The 14,997-nt window shown below is 48.1% G+C and overlaps 1 protein-coding gene across 1 annotated transcript in view; it reads left to right on the top strand.

Moving 5' to 3' along the window:
• The window catches only part of CRISPLD2 (cysteine rich secretory protein LCCL domain containing 2), a 90,636-nt gene extending 81,331 nt beyond the window's left edge, over positions 1–9,305 (top strand). Inside the window, exon 15 of the mRNA XM_003272497.2 lies at positions 6,385–9,305. Coding sequence (XP_003272545.1) covers positions 6,385–6,439 — 55 coding nt within the window. The 3' untranslated portion in view covers positions 6,440–9,305. The remainder of the gene's footprint in view (positions 1–6,384) is intronic.
• Positions 9,306–14,997: the final 5,692 nt, after the last annotated feature.

A 14,997-nucleotide genomic window follows, 5' to 3' on the forward strand; every position in this document is an offset into this window, starting at 1 on the left:
CCATCCATAGAATCTGCAGACCCATAGTAAGTCAGGAGGGACACAGACCCCTGGTAATTTTCCCCAATGTGGCTTGCCCCCCCATGCAGAATAACCACAGTAACTTGTGGCCCTGGTTAGTTCTCCCAGGATATTCATTTGAACAGAGAATTCAGGGAAATCTTACATCCCCCAAGGCCTGAGGAGGGCCCTGGAATCTGAACTTTCCAGAAACCAGCAGGGCCGCCAGCGTCACCGCAGCCCCTGGCCACTCTGTCTCTTCCTCTTGGTCTGAAGCCACCTGCGGCCATGTGTTGTGCCTGGGTCTTGGCTCTTGGCGTTTCTTTGCAGCTCCATCTCTCTGAGTGCTCCCATCTGATACACGTTTCAAAAGTTCAATTCCAGGGTAGCCAAAAGCATGAAGCTGCCGTGAAGAGGGCTGAAAAAGAACCAGGCATTCCCAGCAGCCTGCTCTCGGAGGCTTGCAGATCTTACTGAGCAGTCTGAGAGGGCCGGGGTCTCCTGGCTGGTCTGGCAGTTTGCAATCTGGGGGCTCTCTTTGTTTGGAGTGGGGATCCTAAAGGAAACCCTGCCCGTAAATCATAACTAGGCTGTTAATCTTATGCTCAAACTCCTTCATCACGAGCAAGATGCAAATGAAAATGGTATCTGGATGCCACTCCCTACCTTCTATTGATCAAGAACCAAAAGCAAGACATCACAGGGCCCTGCGAGGCATCACACAGCCCTGTTGTCATTGTCCGGGGAGTCTGCAGTTGTTATCTTTATGGAGGGCAGGTTGGCAGCTGTCAAGATACAAATGCGCGTCCTGTGGTCCAGCAATTCCACTTTTAGGAGCTCACTCTCAGGCACCCTCACACAAAGGCAAAAAGTCCCATGGACAACAATGACATTGTTTGCAAAGGTAAAAAATTAGAAAACACGGGCTCAGTGGCTCACGCCTATAATCCAGGCACTTTGGGAGGCTGAGACAGAAGGATTGCTTGAGCTCAGGAGTTCGAGACCAGCCTGGGCAACATGGTGAAATCCTATCTCTAAAAAATACAAAAATTAACCAGGCATGGTGGTATGCACCTGTGGTCCCAGCTACTGGGGAGGCTGAGGTGAGAGTATCACTTGAGTCCAGGAGGTTGAGGCTGCAGTGATCATGATGGTGTCACTGCACACACACACACACACACACACACACACACACAAGATTAGAAAGAACTAAATATCCACCATTAGGGACCCAGTTCAATATAACACTTTACTACAATGGAATACTATGCAGCAGATAAAAAGAATGAGTTCTTTCTGTATAGTAAAGCAACAAATGCCAAGATATATTATTAAGCTAAAAAAGCAAAGTGCAGAGTGGTATATCTATGGTAGTAGGTATATAATATTCATATGAAAAAATGGGTGACGGAAAAAATATAGTAATTGTTTACATCTGCATAAGATGTAAACATGTCGCCTCTGGGGAGAATTTGGTGCAGATAGACAGGGTTGAGAGGGAGAGTGTTTTTTGCCTTAAGGATTGTGTATTCAAAAACTAAAATGTACGGCTATGATTAGTCTTTTCCATTTTAATTTTGATGTGGAAAGAACACTCCTGGTTGCACTTTTTTTTTTTTTTTTTTGGCAGAGAGTCTCATTGTGTTGCCCAGGCTGGAGTGCAGTGGCATGATCTCGGCTCATTGCAACCTCTACCTCCTGGGTTCAAATGATTCTCCTACCTCAGCCTCCCAAGTAGCTGGGATTACAGGCACCTGCCACCACACCCAGCTAATTTTTGTTTTTGTACTTTTGGTAGAGATGGGGTTTCACTGTGTTGGCGAGGCTGGTCTTGAACTCCTGACCTCAAGTGATCCGCCCGCCTCGACCTCTCAAAGTGCTGGGATGACAGGTGTCAGCCACCGCGCCTGGCCCTGGTTGCACTTTGTGAACAATGCTTTGGGGTCTACAAGGCGCCATGTGCCTTCTAGAACAAAGTTGCAGCAAATGGGAGTTTGCAAGATCTCATTGGCTTTCATTAGCAATTCACGTATCAGGCAATATCCCATGTACAGAGTACAAAGGTGCTTCCATGAACTGAGCAGCGAGGGGAGGTTTTAGAGTCAGCAAAGGCTGCTTGCAGAGAGTACAAACAATGAACAGGCCAGGCGCAGTGGCTCACGCCTGTAATCCCAGCACTTTGGGAGGCCGAGGAGGGCGGATCACGAGGTCAGGAGATCGAGACTACCCTAGCTAACAAGTGAAACCCTGTCTCTACTAAAAATACAAAAATATTAGCCAGGCGTGGTGGTGGACGCCTGTAGTCCCAGCTACTCGGGAGGCTGAGGCAGGAGAATGGCGTGAACCCGGGAGGCAGAGGTTGCAGTGAGCAGAGATCACGCCACTGCACTATAGCCTGGGCGAGACTCCATCTCAAAAAAAGAGAAACAACAAAATTCGGATGGGTCGTCCCAGTTACTTTCCTTGTAAGATTAAAGCAGGGAGGCCACACTATCCTGCTGGCTCAGATGGACTGGGGCCCTTTTGATTGGTTGCTGCTGTGTATCTCCTATTTTTTGGAAAATCGGCCCATTGCTTTTTTTTTTTTTTTTTTTTTTCTTTGAGACAGAGTCTCACTCTGTTGCCCAGGCCTGAGTGCAGTGGCGTGATCTCGCTCACTGCAACCTCCACCTCCTGGGTTCAAGCGATTCTTCTGCCTCAGTCTCCCAAGTAGCTGTGATTACTGGTGCCTGCCACCGCGCCCAGCTAATTTTTGTATTTTTCAGAGGGGTTTCACTGTGTCGAGCAGGCTCATCTCGAACTCCTGACTTCCAGTAATCTGCCCACCTCAGCCTCCCAAAGTGCTGGGATTACAGGAATGATCCACCGTGCCTGGCCTAAAACCAGCCCATTTCTAAGTTCAGTTTGATGAGGTGGCACCTAGCAGAGCCACTCCGATCTGATTTGGTTTGGTCTGTTGGGCCTAGCCCAGTCCAAAACAATGGCCTCCCGTCAATTTAACACTCCCCTCCTCCCACCTTCCGGGTTGCTAGCCTGGCCCCTTCCTGGACCTTCCCCAGGTACTCCCGAACATCGGCACTGTCACAGAACATTCCAGAAAGTCCAAAAACCCAAAGAGACAGGGCCGGGTGTGGTGGCTGACACCTGTAATCCCAGCACTTTGGGAGGCCAAGACAGGCGGATCAGGAGGTCAGGCGTTCGAGACCAGCCTGGCCAATATGGTGAAACCCCGTCTCTACTAAAAATACAAAAATTAGCTGGGTGTGGTGGCGCATGCTTGTCATTCCAGCTACTTGGGAGGCTGAGGCAGGAGAATCACTTGAACCTGGGAGGCAGAGGTTGCAGTGAGCTGAGATCGCACCATTGGACTCCAGCCTGGGCGACAGGGCAAGACTCTGTCTTAAAATTAAAAAAAAAAAAAAATAAGCCCAAAGAGACTTAGTGACTTACCCACCGTCACACAGTTACTAAACGTTAGTGTAGGGATGGAGACTCGCGTCTGGAAGATGCGCTCCAGAGGTGAGATTTGCGGAATGCCAAAGCGGGATGCATGGGAAATCTTCTTCCCGAAAGCAGTGTTCAAAAACAGCTGTTTCAGGACTCCAGAAATACACCACAGAGGCATACAATGAACAGGGAGGTGTTTGTTCAAAAAAATGTGGACCTCAGGTAAGAACAGAGGGATCTGTGGTGTCTGAGCTTAGGACCGCTCCTGTTCACCCCCACGAGCTCCCATGGCTGGAAGTTCTACTGGGGTGGGGCTGTGCCAACCAGCGGCTTTCTTGATTTGAAGCAGAGCGAGGAAAACCACACACCTCTGGCCATTGTCAGAAACAGTATCAAACCTGGTGGCCAAGACACGGGAAGGCCAGTTGGTCCAAAGGTGCCATTATCATCTGGGGCAGAAAATTGGGGAGGATCTAGAGAATGAGACAGTCGTGGTGGCTCTTAGTAAGCTCCCAGGTGTCCCTGGTGTTCTAGAAGGCTGTGCCCACAGCAAGAAGAGCAAAGCGGGAGGGGGCACTTAGGCTTCCCAATTCTGAAACATCCTATACAGCGACAATAATCAAGATGGTGGTGCTGACATAAGGACAGACACAGAGATCAAGAGAATGTGATTGGGCCTGGTACGGTGGCTCACGCCTGAAATCCCAGCACTTTGGGAAGCCAATGCGGGAGGATCACGAAGTCAGGAGTTCCAGACCAGCATGGCCAACATGGCAAAACCCCTTCTCTGCTAAAAAATACAAAAATCAGCCCGGCATGGTGGCCTGTACCTGTAATCCCAGCTACTTGGGAGGCTGAGGCCAGATAATCGCTTCAACCTGGGAGGCAGAGGTTGCAGTGAGCCAAGATTGCACCACTGTACTCCAGCCTGGGCGACAGAGTGAGATTTGGTCTAAAAAAAAAGGTTAAAAAAAAAAAAAAAAAAAAAAAAAAGGACGTGATTGGAAGTCCATAAATAAACCATCACACTTCCAGTCAATTGATTTTGACCTGAGTGCCAAGACCATTCAGTGCACAAGAATAGTTTCTCAACAAATGATGCAAGGGCAATTAGATATTTACATGTAAAACTGTGATGTTGGACCCTTTGACTCACACCATATATAAAAATTAACTCAAAATGGATCCAAGGCTGAAATAGAAGAGCTAAAAATTACAGAAGTCTAAGAAAACACGTATAAATCCTTCATGACCTTGAATGGTTTGCTAGATATGATGCCAAAAGCACAATGTATAAATGAAAACAAATTGATACATTGAATTCTATCAAAGTTTAAAACTTTTATGCCTTCAAAGACACCATTAGGCCAGGCACGGTGGCTCACACCCATAATCTCAGCACTTTGGGAGGCTGAGGCAGGAGGATCACTTGGGCCCAGGAGTTTGAGACAAGCCTGGGCCACATAGTGATACTCCATCTGTACAAAAAGTAAAATATATCAATCAGGCATGGTGACATGCTGCTCAGGAGGCTGAGGAGGGAGGACCGCTTGAGCCCAGGAGGTCAAGGCTGAAGTAAACCACAATCATGGCACTGCACTCTGGCCTGGGTGACAGACTTTGTGTCTCAAATAGTTTTTAAAAATTATGTAACACTGGATTGTGGAGATGATTGCACAAACCTATAAAATCTCTAAAAACCGTTGAATTGTACAGTTAGAAAGGATGAGCTTACATGGTATGTTAAACTTAATAAAGTTGGTTTGGTTTTTTTTTCTTTTTTTTTGAAACTGTCTCACTCTCTTGCTCAGGCTGGAGTGCAGTGGCAGAATCTTGGCTCGCTGCAAACTCCATCTCCCAGGTTCAAGTGATTCTCCTGCCTCAACCTCCAACTAGCTGGGATTACAGGTGCACACCATCATGCCTGGCTAATTGTTTGTAGAGGCAGGGTTTCACCATGTGGCCAGACTGGTCTCGAACTCCAGACCTCAAGTGATCCACCTGCCTTGACCTCCCAAAGTGCTGGGATTCCAGGTGTGAGCCACCGCGCCTGACCAATAAAGCTGTTTTTTTTTTTTTTTCTTTGAGACAAAGTTTTACTCTTGTCCCCCAGGTTGGAGTGCAGTGGCGTGATCTTGGCTCACTGCAACCTCCGCCTCCCAGGTTCAAGTCATTCTTCTGCCTCAGCCTCCCGAGTAGCTGGGATTACAGGCGCCTGCCACCATACCCGGCTAATTTTTGTATTTTTCATAGAGACGGGGTTTCACCATATTGGCCAGGCTAGTCTCGAACTCCTGACCTCAAATGATCCACCCACCTCGCTCCCACAGTGCTGGGGTTACAGGCGTGAGCCACCGTGCCTGGACTAAAGCTCTTTTTTAAAAACCATCTTTGATTAGCTGAAGGATTTAACTGCTCTTGTGAGAGGGCAGTTTTTACTAGCAGTGGGACTCTGGGTAAATAACTTTATTTCCTGGTGTCTGCGTTTCCTCCCCTGTGAACGAGGGATAACAGCTCCCTCAGGAGGAAAGTAGAAGGCGGTGAAGCACCTGGCATATGCAGTAGTGCTGAGATAGCACCTGTTAATCTCTCCCAAGACACCACTGTTCCGGTTGACAGGTGGTAGTGAAACCAAGCAGAATTCTCGGAGGGTGAGTCCAATCCAGACAAACTGGGGCCAGCAAATCCCTGAGTTAAAAGGAAATAACAGCCCTGACCTAGAATCAGACGGATGCTCATGTGCAAAGAAAATGGGATTTGCCAGCTCTTCTCAACTCAAGGCAGGCTGTGTTTCTGGCAGCTGTGGGGAGGCATCCCTTGGCCATGGCTCTTCCACTATGGGAGCAAGCAGGAGGCACCCAGGTCTCCCTGCTCAGCCAGAGTCCCTGCAGGAGGCCCTCCGGATCTCAGTAACGGGCCCTCTTTCTTCTTTTTCAGCCTGGGGACTCCTCAGGATGGAAAGGCCTTCCGGATCTTTGCTGTCAGGCAGTGAATTTCCAGCACCAGGGGAGAAGGGGCGTCTTCAAGAGGGCTTTGGGGTTTTGCTTTTATTTTTATTTTGTCACTGTGGGGAGGGGTTTATGGAGAGTCAGGAAACTTCCTTTGACTGAGGTTCAGTGTCCATCACTTTGTGGCCTTTGGGTGAGGTGACATCTCATCCCCTCACTGAAGCAACAGCATCCCAGGGTGCTCAGCCGGACCCCCTGGTGCCCGATCCTGCTGGGGCCCAGGGGTCTCCATCTGGACGCCCTCTCTCCTTTAGAGATCTGACCTGTGTCTTAAAGGGGACAGTTGCTTAAAATGTTCCTTGCTATGTGTTCTTCTGTTGGTGGAGGAAGTTGATGTCAACCTCCCTGACAAGAGAACAAACCATTTGGAGCTCACAATTGTGAAGCATTCACAGTATCGGAAGAGGCCTCTTGAACACGCGCCAATGAGTTTCAGGAATGAAGTAGGCGGTAGTTATTTAAAAATAAAAAACACAGTCCGTCCCTACCAATAGAGAAAAATGGTTTTAATGTTTGCTGGTCAGACAGACAAATGGGCTAGAAAAAGAGGGCTGGGGGTATGAGAGACCCCAGCTCCGCCCGGGCACGTGTCCTTGCTGGCGGCCTGCCATGGGCCCCCTTCAATGGCTGCCTTCAGGCTGGCTCTATACACAGCAGCGCTGGTTTATGTAGAGTTCAGCAGTCACTTCAGAGATGTATCTTGTGTTTGTCAGGCCCTTTGTCTTTATGGCCCACCTGTTTTCTGCCGTGACCTTTGGTCCCATTGAGGACTAAGGATTAGGACCCTTTCTTTACCCCCTACCCGTTGTGGCTCCCACCCTGCCTCGAATTGGTTTACATGTCCTGGTTCACACCCAGGGCTTTTCTTTGCAAGCGATCCTGTTTGAAGCCCACGTCTTAAGTCCTGGTCTTGTAAGGTTCCACTGAGATGAGATGTCTGAGAACAACCAAAGAAGGCCTGCTCTTTGCTGCTTTTAAAAAATGACAATTAAATGTGCAGATTCCCCACACACCTGATGACCTATTTTTTCAGCCGTGGGAGGAATGGAGTCGTTGGTACATTCCCCACCGAGGTTAGCAGCTCAGTTTGTGGTTATGAAACCGTCTGTGGCCTCATGACAGCGAGAGATGGGAATACACTAGAAGGATCTCTTTTCCTGTTTTTGTGAAACGACTCTTGCCAAACGTTCCCGAGGCGCCAAGGAGTGTCGTACACCCTGGCTGCCATCACTCATAAAAGTGCTTCGTGAGCACAGACCAAAAGCCCACGGTGAAATGAAATACCCTTTTGTAAATAGCATTTTTTTGCAGAAGGTGAAAATTCCACTCTCTACCACTGGGCCAGCCAATAGATCACTTTGGCGAATGCTTCAAGTTTGATTCAAAATATTTCTTAGGTGAAAGAGCTAGCAGAAAGTCAAAAACTAAGGTACTGTAGACTGGGCAAGAAATTCTACCTGGGCACCTAGGTGATGCCTTCTTTCTTTGATTGCCTTTCTAATAAATGCAGAATCTGAAGGTAAATCGGTTTAAAACAAAACAAAAACCCACCCCTTTAAGGAGTTGGTAAAAAGCAGTTCCACTCTCAGCTTGACTGAGCTAAAATTCACAGGACTATGTCCTGTGTGTATTGTAGTCCAGTCGTAATTCATAGCTACTGACTCTTCAGCCCCAAATGTCAGAGAGGAAGAATTTGGTCAGCCTGTCAGGTCGTGAGTCCAGTTACCACCAAACATCTGGGAAACTTCTGGGTGCTGGGTGCTCTGCTGCTGGACTTTTGTGGCTGTGTCTGTGTCTGCAAGATAAATGAGATCGCCTTGTGGGGTTTGCAGAATTAGTGAAGAGTCCAGGACAATCCCAGTGCACTCGCTTCCGAAGCATCCCACTCAAGGAAGACTTGAAAATTCCATTGTGAGTTGACCCCATCATTTAAAAATCAAGTCCCCGGGTTCCTTAACGCCTCCTTCACTGGGCCTTCCTAGCAGGATAGAAAGTCCTCGCCCAGAGCAGGACCTGGCTTTTTTTTTTTTTTTTTTTTTTCTTTTTTGAGACCAAGTTTCACTCTGTTGCCCAGGCTAGAGTGCAGTGGTGAGATCTCCGCTCATTGTAACTGTTGCCTCCCGGGTTCAAGCGATTCTCCTGCCTCAGCCTCCCAAGTAACTGTGACTACAGGTGTGAGCCACCATGCCCGGGTAATTTTTGTATTTTTAGTAGAGATGGGGTTTCATTATTTTGGACAGGCTGGTCTCGAACTCCTTACCTCAGGTGATCCACCCACCTCGGCCTCCCAAAGTGCTGGGATTACAGGCATGAGCCACTGCGCCCAGCCATGGACCTGGCTGTCTTTATCATCCCCACAAACATTTTGAAACTGGAATATTTGTCTTCAGAAAATGGAAACAAGACTATAAATGATAAGCGCTGTCCCTAGCACCACCTCTCCTGTGTGTGGAATAGAGGCCCCGCGTGCTACCAACCCTTACCCTGTGTTTAAAAAGATCTTGTACCAAGCCAATGGCGTTCCTGGCTCTCCTGCCCCCAGAATGAACATTTTCGGCTTCTTTGGAGTTTTGCCCTACCGTATTCCAAAGCGTGTGCTGGTTTCTCATATTGTCTGTAGGCTCACTCAGCCCGCAGTTTATGTGTGTGCTTTTTTCTATGAAAAATGATGTGTTTTGCTACTTCCCGTGTACAAAGTTTTATTGTAAATGTTTTTTGTGCTTTGCATGAACAGGGGCCACGTTGTTGCAGTTGTTTCAGTAAAACTGGTTTGATTTCTAAAATGTTCCTGTAACATTTCTTCTATGAACAAATCTGAACAATTCGTGAAATAAAACATTTAAAACCATCTTTCGGGCTCTGGACTGTTTTGTGTTGGCTGCTTCTGCTAGGATGTCTCATATACGCGGAGATGCCGACAGCCAGGGCCTGGTGGAGGCCTCCACCCCATCCACGGGAAGGACGGAGGAGCTTGCCAAAATGCACATTTGGGCTCAGCAAGGCTGAGATGGGGCCAGGGACAGTGAATTTCTCGCAAGATTCTGGTGGTGCGAGTGCTGCCAGTCCCCAGATCACACTCTGAGTGGTGGCGGGCTCAAGGCCATTCTGTCATTGTCTAAGCTCTGGCTGCCCTAACAAAATGCCATAGACTGGGTGACTTAACCCACAGAGATACCTTCCTCACAATTCTGGAGGCTGGAAGTCCAAGATCAGGGTGCCAGCAGCGTTGGTTTCCTCTGCAGCCTCTCTTTGGTTTGCAGGTGGCTGCCTCCTGGCCGTGTCCTCACATGGCCTTTCCTCTGGGCGTGTGCACTCCTGGTGTCTCTCTCTCTCTTATAAGGACACCAGTCATATTGGGTCTGGGCCCCACCCTTAGGACCCATTTAATCTGAATTACCTCCTTAAAGGCCCTACCTTGAAATATACAGGCTGGCTCATGCCTGTAATCCCAGCACTTTGGGAGGCTGAGGCAGGAGGATCGCTTGAGTACAAGAGTTCAAGAGCAGTCTGGGCAACATGGGAAAAACTTATCTCTACAAAAAAATACAAAATTTTGCCGGGCATGGTGGCGCACGCATGTAGTCCCAGCTACTCGGGAGGCTGAGGCAGGAGAATTGCTTGAGCCTGGGAGGCAGAGGTTGCAGAGAGCCAAGATGACACCACTGCACTCCAGCCTGAGTGACAGAGCGAGACACACACACACACACACACACACACACACACACGAAAGAAATACATTGGGGGTTAGGGCTCGTTTTGTGTGGTTACAATAAGGAAATGATCAAAGTAGGATTTCACAAATCACACAGTTTATTGCTACACAAAGATTTTTTTTCCTTAGGTTCCCAGTGCTTAAACAGGGAGAGAATGAGACCAAACCTCACAGAGAATACACTCGACAGATGAAGCCCATTAACCCCGCAGTGAGTGAGTTCCAGAATGATCAAGGCCTATCAATTAGGATAGAAGCAGGCCTCAGTTTGAGGTGCACCTTCTACCAGCTGTTCTCAGAAGTGCTGTAAGGTCCCTGGTCCCTAGAAGGCAGTGCCAGCATTAGTCAGAGGCTTCTGAGAGTAGCTCCAAGGCTGCCGGGGTGACCTGTCACAGCTGGAGCTCCCAGCCTTGGGAGAAGAGGCCGAGGGTGCCGCCGGACACAGGCAGAGCTCCCAAGGGGTCTGTCCCACTTGCAGGTCTGCATGTGTTTGGAAGTCCAGTTGTGAGGGTCAGAAGCTCGCAGATGGGGTCCGATAAGGGGTGAGGTAACATTCTCCAGGGAAGAAGGGGCACATCAAGTTCTTAATGCAGCAAAAACGCGTCACTCATGTAGCAACCTGTGGAAGTGTCTGGAATCATTGAAAAGCCCTATGGGCCGGGCACAGTGGCTCATGTCTGTAATCTCAGCACTTTGGGAGGCTGAAGTGGGTGAATTGCTTGAGGTCAGGGATTCAAGACCAGCCTGGCCAATATGGTGAAACCCCATCTCTACTAAAAATACAAAAATTAGCCAGGTGTGGTGGTGCACGCCTGTAATCCCAGCTACTTGGGAGGCTGAGGCAGGAGAATGGCTTGAACCCAGGAGGCAGAGGTTGTGGTGAGCTGAGATCGCGCCGCTGCACTCCAATGTGGGCAATACAGTGAGACTTTATCTCAAAAACAAAACAAACAAAGAAAACCCTATGTGTTCAGGGTGGGAAATTTAGTTCATAACAGTCACATTCTTCCCAGGCATCAGCCCAAAGCAGCAGCCCCTTTTCACCAAGCACAGTCACATCTCCCCAAGTGCCTCAATGCACCGAAGCCCCAGAGCAATTTTGGGGCACAGGGCTAGCCTTTCCTCTCCCCGGTGAAGGCGCCTGCCTTCCTCTCAGGTTCATCTCTAGTGCGGTCCTTTTCCATGCATGATGGGAAAAGCTTTCCTCTTTAATAAATACCAGGCTTTTAAAATGTCCATTTTAAAATGTTGAGTAAGTTAAGATTGTGCAGGTCAATTGCAAAAATCACCAAGATTGGACAATAAGGGCTGACGTTTGCAAAACACTTCCGGCTCTGCCCGCAGCATCCTCAGCATGTGGCATTTGTCCTGCGACATACAGATGGTTACTGCTCCTAATATCATTATTTTGACCAATGCATTTGGCATTCCCTGCACTGTTTTCTCCTCTAAAACTGTCTCCCAGGCCTTCACTGCTTCAGCCACTGCTCTCCTGGCTTCTACCCCAGGGAAGGGAGGCCACAGCCGAATAGCAGGAACAAAGGGGTCAATGTCAGCTTTCAAGTTTCTAAACTGACTTCTTATTTGTTTGTTTTGAGACAGAGTCTCACTTTGTCACTCAGGCTGGAGTGCAATGGTGCAATCTAGGCTTGCTGCAACCTCTGCCTCCCAGGCTCAAGCAATCCTCCCACCTCAGCCTCCCGAGTAGGTGGGACCACAGGTGCATGCCACCACGCCCAGCTAATTTTTGTATTTTTTTTAGAGATGGCGTTTCGCCATGTTGCCCAGGCTGGTCTTGAACTTCTGGGCTCAAGCAATCCTCCCGTCTCAGCTCCTCAAAGTGCTGGGATTACAGGCACAAGCCAGCACACCCTGCCTGTTTGTTTTTTAACTTTTTTATTTTGACACAGTTTCAGACTGGCAGAAAAGTTGTAAGAACAGTACAAAGAATTCCCGTATACATTTCATTCAGATTCCCAGATGCTAGCATTGGATTGCACTGGTCATTTTCTTCCTCTGTCTCATTTCTAAATTATTTAAGGGAGAATTGCAGGCATCACACTCCTTTTATCTCAATATTTTGAGTGTATATTTCCTAAGAATGAGGACATCCTCTTACATACCCATGATATAATTCTCTAAATCAGGAAATTAACATTAGTGCAGTATGTCATCTAATCTATAGACTTTGTCCAGATTTTACCAGTTGTCTCAGTAACATCCTTTATGGCAAAAGAAAATCTCAGGTCATGAGGTATATTCAGTTTTCGTTTTCTTTTTCTTTTTTTTTTTTTGAGATAGAGTCTTAATGTGCTGTCGTCCAGGCTGGAGTGCAGTGGCACACTCAGGGCTCACTGCAGCCTCAATCTCCTGAGCTCAAGCGATCCTCCCACTTCGGCCTCAGTTGTAGCTGGGACCACAGGTGTGTGCCAACATGCCCGGCTAAGTTTTGGTTCTGGTTTTATTTTTTTGTAGAGATGGGGTTTCGCCATGTTGCCCAGGCTGATCTCCACTCCTGAGCTCCATTGATCCTTCCACCTCGGCCCCCAGAGCCCTGGGATTACAGGTGTGAGCCACCACACCGAGAGGCTTTCATGTCTTTTTAGTGTCCTTGCATCTGGAATTGCTCCTTAGTTTATCTTTGCCTTTTTTTTTTTCTTCTTTTGTGCAGTGGCATGATCTCGGCTCACTGCAACCTCCGCCTCCTGGGTTCAAGCGATTCTCCCGCCTCAGCCTCCTGACTAACTGGGATTACAGGCATGTGCTACCACGCCCGGCTAATTTTTGTATTTTTAGTAGAGCCTGATTTTCACCATGTCAGTCAGGCTGGTCTTGAACTCCCGACCTCAGGTGATCGGCCCGCCTCAGCCTCCTAAAGTGCTGGGATTACAAGCGTGAGCCACTGGCCCCAGCCTATCTTTGCCTTTTATGATGTTGACTTTTTTAGTTAAAGATCGCTGGCCAATATTTCGAAGAATGTCCCTGAACCTGAGTTTGTCTGGTGTTTCTTCACTGTGAGGCTCAGGGTATACACTTTTGGCAGTTACCCCAGGGGAGACACTGTGTCTTTCTCCATGGCTCATATCAGAAGCCAGATGTTTGTCCTGTTCCTGCAGCTGCTGACTCTGATGGCTTGGCTGAGGCATCTGGCCGATCTCTCCACTGTGAAGTTCCTATTTATTTAGAGACAGGGTCTGGCTTTGTTGCCCGGGCTGGAGTGCTGTGGCATGAACATGGCTCAATGCAGCCTCCACCTCCCCTGGCTCAGGTGGTCCTCCCACCTCAGCCTCCTAAGTAGCTGGGACCACAGGTGTGTGCAACCATGCCCAGCTAATTTTTTGTATTTTTGGTAGAGACAGGGTTTTGCCATGTTGTCCAGTCTGGTCTTAAACTCCTGGGCTCAAGCATTCCACCTGCCTCAGCCTCCCAGAGTGCTGGGATTACAGGCGTGGGCCATTGTGCCTGGCTTCTGTTTTTTTTTAAACTAAGTAATTATCTTCTGGAGAGATATATGGAGACTATGTAAATAGCCTATTCCCCATAAAACCTTCACCCAACAGTTTTTGCCTCTATTGATTCTTTCTTGAGACAAGTATTTATGATGGTTGCCAAAGGTGAACTTTCTAACTCCACTACTCTTTCCGCATTTATTAGTTCGCATTGTGCTGTAAGGGATTTCCCTTTTCCTCCATTTATTTATTTATTTGCATATACACATGCATATGTGTGTGTATGCTGACATATGTGTGTGTTATATAATTGATATATATTTTATATGTGTATCATATAGATATATGATCTCTATCTAGATATATATTATGTATATATGTGATATCATATAGATGTAGATATGATTATATCATTGATCTATAATATACACACACATACATTGGCATGGACTCAGGAATTCTTATTTTATGCAGTGGATTCAAATGCTTTCCAATCAGTTTTATTTGGATGCTCAAACTGTCCCAGATTTGGAGAGGGGAGCTCCGTCCAGCTGGCTCTGTGTCCTTCCAGCGTGGCCCGTCAATTCGAGGACTTCCTGACTTTCTGGCACAACAAGATGTTCCTGGCTCATCTTGTGCTTCCCCTGCCCAGCCCTGGAATCATTTCTCCAAGGAGCCCTGGTTCCTTCTGGTGGAGAATGGTGTCTAAATAGGTGGAAAAAAAAAAAAAAAACACTCTGGCAGAGAAAACAGGTTGCGGGAAGAGATGCTTGTATGTCGAAAACAGATTTGGGGAGAGTCTGGTTCCTCACCCCATCCAGACCTGATGATGGAGAGCAAAAGCCTAAACCCAGATGCTAGCAATGCTCTGAGGGGCTCCCCAGTCCTACGAGGTGGGGCTCCCTCCCCCGTAGAAACTTCGAGTATCTGACACTTGCTTTCCCAGACTCCTTTGCAGCTTGGGCACCACGTTCAAGGAGTGGGGTCCAGAAAGCTCTCACGGGAGCGGTGGGGGCTTCAGGGGCAGCATGTGAGAATGCCAGATTTAGGCAAAATAAAATAATAACAATAAAATATGGTGTGGGACACGCTTAGCCCCAAAACGTACTTATTGCTTATCTGCAGTTCCCGTTGAACTGGCCTGCTGTTGGCCAGGTGCAGTGGCTCACGCCTATAATCCCAGCACTTTGGGAGGCTGAGGCAGGCAGATCATGAGGTCCAGAGATCAAGACCGTCCTGGCTAACACAGTGAAACCCCGTCTCTACTAAAAATGCAAAAAAATTAGCCAGGCATGGTGGCGGGGGCCTGTATTTCCAGCTACTCGGGAGGCTGAGGCAGGAGAATGGTGTGAACCTGGGAGGCCGAGCTTGCAGTGAGCCA

The sequence above is a fragment of the Nomascus leucogenys genome, chromosome 2, assembly GCF_006542625.1.
Source record: "Nomascus leucogenys isolate Asia chromosome 2, Asia_NLE_v1, whole genome shotgun sequence".
NCBI classification, from domain to species: Eukaryota; Metazoa; Chordata; class Mammalia; order Primates; family Hylobatidae; genus Nomascus; species Nomascus leucogenys.